This window comes from Erithacus rubecula, assembly GCF_903797595.1.
Source record: "Erithacus rubecula genome assembly, contig: SUPER_Z_unloc_4, whole genome shotgun sequence".
Classification (NCBI taxonomy): domain Eukaryota; kingdom Metazoa; phylum Chordata; class Aves; order Passeriformes; family Muscicapidae; genus Erithacus; species Erithacus rubecula.
The window spans coordinates 269,220-275,415 of NW_027635670.1; the positions used below are offsets into that span (position 1 = coordinate 269,220).

Here is a 6,196-nt window from a genome sequence, read left to right on the forward strand (position 1 = left end):
GTGTCCCTCTGGGGTGATCTCAGGGCAGAGGAGGGACCCCAGACTGGGACATCCTCCCACCCCTCCCTCATCAGCTCTGCCTCTTCCCCCAGTGATGCTGGGAGAAGGGAATGGGGGTTTTGACCAGTCCATCCCACACTGCTCCTGCCCCTGCTCAGGGAGGGGAATCCAACCCCTGCTCCAGCCTGGAGTCCCTCCCACAGACCATGGCTCTGCATCACCTCCTCTTTCCCACACGAGTCCATCTCATGGGAGACTTCTCCAGGAATTCCTGCAGTGTGAGCCCATCCCTCTGTTCTCCACCAACTGTGGATATGTGGCTCACTCTTCCATGGGGTGCAGTCTCTCAAGGCCAGGCTGCTCCAACCAGGGTCCCCCACGGGATCACAAGTGCCAGCAGGAAACCTTCTCCAGCCTGGACTCCTCTCTCTACAGCTCCTCTGGGAGCTGCCCGGGCCGTGCCACAGCAGCCACCTCCATGGCTTCTCTTGTCCTGCAGCTGGAGCACAGCCAGCCTGGTGATACCGAAATAATGAGAAAAAGGACTAATGTAGATATAGTAGTAGTCATGCTAAGGCTTAGAAAACTGCAGTTTTCGGACAGGCCCTGAGAACCTACCTTGTGAAACAATAGTCAAAAGAATTAGTAGAGCATATAGAACATTTAGAACTGTGAAAACAATAATCAAAGGATTTAGTAGAGCATGTAGAACATTTAGAAACTTTCAAGATAAGGCTAAAGTATAATAATAAATAAAGGGTTCTGGTGATGGGCAAACATGCAAGGTGGATTAAGAGGGGTAGCCTATAGTTCTGAGTAGACAAGCATGCAGAATTTATGACTTTTAGAAATAATATCTACAAGATTTATGTAACTGTATTGTCTTGAAGAATGTGTACCTCTGTATGTAGACCACTTTGTAAAAAGATATAAAAACCTGACGAAAAAGGGGAACTGTGGGATCCTGACTTTGGACGCTAGTCCGCAGGTTCCCCGGGCCCTGAATAAAGCACCGCATAAACTAACTCTGTTAGTTTGTGTTCTGTTTGGGGCATCGGGCAACACTGGCATGGCTGTCCTGCCTGGAGAGCTGGGACACTGGGCACATCCCACCAAAGAGGGAATCACAGCACAGACAGGACACTGGGAACATCCCACCAAAGTCAGACTTCGGCAGAATTGTGGGGAATGCCTGGGGACACTGTGAAACCCGCCCCACCAAGGGCAGGACCCAGGGAGATGCGGCACCACAGGAATCACCCCCTCAGTGCAGGAAGGACAGGCAGAGGGAATGTTGGGCTCAGTGCGTAAGGGGCGCTGCAGCAGCAGCCCCGAGGCCGCGGCATCCGCCTTCAGTCGCATGGCTTGGGGCATGGCAGCGAGCCTTGGAGGAGGAGGGACTGCGTGGAGCAGGAGGGTCTGTGTGGAATGGAGGCTCCGTGTTGAGCAGAGCTTCCATGTGGAGCAGAGGAAACGCTTGGGCCTGAGCAGGGCAGAGAAAACCCTTGGCTAGCAATGATGGGATATGAAAAATCCCAGTAGCACAAGACTGGAAAGAATCTAACCGTTCTGTCCAAGCACAAATGGAAGACAAAAGCCAATAGTTACCTAGCTACATGCCTGGAATATGTGAACCTGACAGAACAACATCCCCTTTTCCATCAAATTCATTATTCCCTCTGCTTTCCTTTTCTTTTTGCTCCACTACACACTCACACCTTCCACCTGACACAATCCAAACACCTCACAATCAAACCAGAATTGTTTTTTCTCAACCTCATCTTTCAGCTTTCAAGATACTCTGCAGGCAAATGAAAAACAAAATAAAAATATATCAAAGTAATTCCCATTTTTCATTGGAATCTCCATCGTATTAACCCAGAGGTATGTGAAGTGAAGTGAAATGCATGGTAGCAAGAGGGAGACTGGTGAGCACCAGTTATCTTCGGAAAATATGTTGGAAAATAAGGTCAGGCAGCCTTTGGAAAAATGGAGCTTGCTGGATTTATGATGTCCATGGGCTCTGTCTGCACTGGTGACAAGGGAAGGCCACCAGCTCTTGCTGTCCTGCCGGATGTTTCATGTTTCCTGGCAATTAGATTTTGCAGAGGTACCACGCAAAGAGGGATACTGGTATATACTGGTATTAGCTGGCACCTTTAGTGGATGGCAAGAAGATTACTGTCTTGAGGTGATTTTATGATGCTTGTATCCCCAAATTGTCTGTTGCTGTTGAATATTGAATTCTGCAGTATTAAGAGTGGTTCCAGGAGTGAAGGGGGAGAGAAACAGGTGCCAAAGTTGTTGTCAGCGACTGCATTTGCTCCCCCACATTCTGCACACATACCATTATGTCTGCAGTGGACAGCAGGAGAGACCTTCTTTATGCTTTTATTAGTTTTTCTGGCTAGCTCCCAGTGCCCGGGACAAGCGTCTGCCGCGTGTTTGGGCAGAGCGGCAGCCACAGCCACCAGGGGGCTGGGGACACGCTGCCCGCCTTTCCCAGCGCCGAGGGTGCCCCGACCCCGGCGCTCTCCCCATCCCCAGCAGGGATGGCCCCAGCACCATCCCTGCCTGCCCGCATCCCGCAGCCTGTTGGGGTGGAGAGGCGGCACTGGAGACTCCTCCGGCAGCAGTCGGGTGGGCAGCGGTGCCCATGGCATGTCTGGTGGCGGCTTTCTCCCTGGGCAGCGCTTTGGGAAGGCGCGCCCTGCCTTCCCTCCACGGTGAGCGCCGGGCGGGAGGCGAGGTGCGGGGCTGGGGATGGACATGGAGCGAGGGCTGCGCGGGGAGCTCCGGAAACACTTCCTGAGCGAAACGCAGGGTGGGATGGTGCAGGATGGGGGCTGAGGGATGCGGGATGAAGGATGAGAGATGACGGATTCGGGATGCAGGATGAAGGCTGCGAGTGTGCGAGCGGCCGGCGGCGCACGGCGGGACTTGCCCGCTGGTTCCCTGCTCTGCCTGTAGCCAGGGCAGCGGGATTATCGCCGAGCGGGCTCCCTGCGCCGCTTTGCCCCGCCGGCTTCCCAGCAGATTTGCGGAGGGACCGCAACCCGTGCCGAACAGCCGGGCCCGGGCAGGCACTGCCGGCTCCTCTCCGGCTCCAGCAAACCACACTCTTGGGAAATAGCCCAAACTGTCCCGAAGCAGCTGAGAGTGAGCGCGGCCCTGCGGAGCGGCGCTCGCCGTGCCCGGCGCGCAGGGCTTGGTGCGGGCACAGCTCGGGATGCGGGGCTGGGGCATCGCCGGGAATGACAGCGGAGAACAGAGCGCGCTGCACGTGTTGGAGAGTACAGAGGGGATTCAGCTGTGTCTGTGCCTTCCACGGCTTGGCTGAATCTGTGCCTGCTGTAGCCATGGGATTGCCCAGCTTTCTCCAAGTGAAGGTGATGCCAGGAGCGGGAGGCGTTTGGACCATCCCAGTTACTCGGGGGGAACCCTCACCCATCGCAGCTGGTCCGTGGAGGAGGCAGGTGTGTGAGCAGGCAGTTTGCTCTTCACAGTGAACTGAAACTGTATAATGCTCAGTAACAAAAGCCTTTGGCTTCGTATTTTCAGATGGTTGAGTAGTCAGAGGCAAGGGTCCTGTCCAAAGGATATTTCTGTCTGAAATCAATCTAAACTGCAGAGGCACGGACTGTCAACTGAGTAATGAAATGACCTATCAGACTGGGACAGCCTTGAAGTGGTACAAGGACCACTTTGGACACTGGGCCCTCAAAATACGGCTTGCATTCTTTTTGAAGTGCTTTCTATTGGTGATTTGGATTGTTCTATTGTTTTGTATTTATTAAGTTATTTTAAAAACTTAATTTTACAATCTTTAGAGGATGCTTTTTTATTAAATTAAGAATGGGGAGTTGTGCAGGCCAGTGGGCTTACAGAAGAAGAGTCCATTATGATCCTGCGGTGATTTGTAAAGATTTCTTGAAATTTTAACTGGTCAAGACGTGAACAGCTTCCTTTGGACACAATGCTGTCACCTCTGCATTGGTGGCCACTTGGCAGTGAGTGTGAGAGGCGGCAGCTCTCTGGCCCACACGGTGCTGCTGTTTGCTGGTTGCTGCCTACTCAAGGCTCAGGTAGGCACCTGAGCTGTCTTGCTGCACAGCCAGAGCCAGCTCAATCCTGCAGTGCAGCCCACAGGTGCTGCTCAGCTGCCAGCTGCAGGACTTGCTGGAGGGCAGTGCTGTGAGATGGTAGTAACTGGACTGCGGTAAACAGCGCCAGGCCGATGCTACCAACATCTGGACCCACTGGGTGACTTTCTTTGGATCTAAGCATGAGCCGGTGCAGAGGGTGTCCAACAGGTACCAGTTCTGATCCTGGGGCAGCTGGCCACCAGAGGCATGCAGGAAGCACGTGTGCCCCAGCAGTTGCTCCCCGGAGCACAGGCACTCCAGTGCCACACGGAAGCGCCTGGCTGGTGGCTGCTCTGTGCTCTCCAGGCTGAAGGAGTGGCCGGGGGGTGGCCGCAGGATGACCAGCAGGCGGTAGACGCTGTTGCTCTCCTGAACGCTGCAGCATTCCGAGCAGGTGTCACAGCTGCACCCAGGGTCCGGGTGCAACTCTGGCATGAAGCTCCTGCGGGAAAGCACTCGGCAGACACCAAGAAGCTCGTCCACCAGCTCCTTCAGTACCTTCGTGCTGGGCAGGCCCTGCTGTAGAATCATGGAACAGTTGGGCTTGGCAGTGACCTTGAAAGGCCATCCAGCGTGAGCCCACAGCAATGAGCAGGGACATTCTCAACTAGACCAGGCTGCGAATGGCCCACTGCAGCCTTATCCTGGATGTGCCCATTGCTGATGGGGTGGGCACAGCCAAAGTGTTGCCACCACTGTCTGCACCCTTGAGTTTCTTGTTGAACTCACCGACCTTCTCCCTGCTCCCGACCTTCTCCTCACTGCCAGTGTTCTCACTGCTGCCACGCTTCTCCTTGCTGCCAACCTTCACCTGGCTACTAACCTTCTCGTCCTCCTTGTTGTTGACCTTCTCATAAGCCAAATTTCTCCCTGCTCACCTTCTCCTCGCTGCTGACAGCCTTCCTTCTCTTGGCTCCCCTCTGGTCCCTGCAGCTGGCAGAGCCGTGCTTCCTCCTCCTGACCAGACAGCAGCCCATACCCAGCAGGCCCAGAAGCAGGGTTGCTGCACTGGCCCAAAGCAGCCACTGCTGCTGCAGTGCCAGTGAGAGCAGGGCTTCCGTGGTGCCACTGCTGCCCTGCATCTCCTTCAGGAGCCGAGTCATCTCCCGATGGAGATATTCCTCATGCTCCAGCATTCGTTTTACTTCATCCTTGTCAATATTTAGATTCACTTTCAGCCCAGCATGGGTGGCTAACAGAGCCAGGATGAAGGTCAGCGTCGGAGACATGGCCTGCACGAAGAAAGGGGGCTCAGCACATCTGGCTGGAAAGGAGCAGGGGGCTGGAGGCACCTGGAATGTCCCCAGAGCCTCTTTGGGCACCTGCCACACTGAGAGCCCCAAGCCTCTCCTCCCCCAGCCCTGGGGACAGCACCCTGTCCGGAGGGTCCCAGCTCTCACTCTGCCTTTCAACTCATCTTTCCCAGCTCCCATTCAGCCCAGAATTCCCTGAGTGTGTGCACTCACTGGCTGCCAGAACCCAACTGCCTGCTGCTGCCCCTGAACACAGGTGACAGCGTGAACTGTTCTCTGCGATGTCACAGCCAGCAGAACCACAGCACTCAGCTGCCAAGCTGGCTGTGCCCTGCTCACAGCTCCTACTGTGACCCATGCCCTGGCATGTCACAGTCCCAGAGCCACTTCCCAGCCCACACGGCCCAGCCTTCATCCCCACTGCTGGCCTCAGCAGCTCCTGGGCATCCTCACCCTGAGTGCAAAGGCAGTCACAGGAGCCTTCCAGCCAGGGCACTCTGGATCCAGGCTGCAGACAGCCATACACTGAAAGGAACTTGGAGACTGGAGCTGGATCTTCCTGCACTGACCACCCAACTGCCATTGAGGTGAACCTAAACCTCACCTGCTGCAACTGGAGCACGTTTCCCCTTCTTGCCTGTGGGAGCCCAGGGCATAGCTCCGGCCTCTTTGGGGATCTCAAAACTCCCCTGGCAAGGGTCTCAAAGACTCCTGAGTGAGACCCTGGTGTCTCAGGCGCTGAATTCTAACCTCTGGGAGAAGTTGTCAGCACAAAGAGAATGGAAACAGGTCACCAAA

At 55.1% G+C, this 6,196-nt stretch overlaps 1 protein-coding gene across 1 annotated transcript; it reads right to left on the reverse strand.

Annotated features, from left to right (window-relative positions):
* Positions 1-3,815: 3,815 nt before the first annotated feature.
* On the reverse strand, positions 3,816-5,674 carry LOC306814953 (inositol 1,4,5-trisphosphate receptor-interacting protein-like 1). The gene is made up of 3 exons (XM_079331490.1): positions 5,612-5,674; positions 5,024-5,377; positions 3,816-4,664 (listed from the first exon to the last, which is right to left on the reverse strand). Exons 2-3 carry the CDS (start codon positions 5,372-5,374, stop codon positions 4,071-4,073), a joined length of 945 nt encoding a protein of 314 aa, XP_079187616.1. The 5' UTR covers positions 5,375-5,377; positions 5,612-5,674; the 3' UTR covers positions 3,816-4,070.
* Positions 5,675-6,196: the final 522 nt, after the last annotated feature.

Coding starts and splice junctions, on each gene's coding strand:
- LOC306814953 (XM_079331490.1), bottom strand. CDS start 5,374: ATGTCTCCGACGCTGACCTTCATCCTGGCTCTGTTAGCCACCCATGCT. Junction 4,665..5,023: donor CTGTCAGCAGCGAGGAGAAG/GTGAGCAGGGAG, acceptor ATGATTCTACAG/CAGGGCCTGCCCAGCACGAA.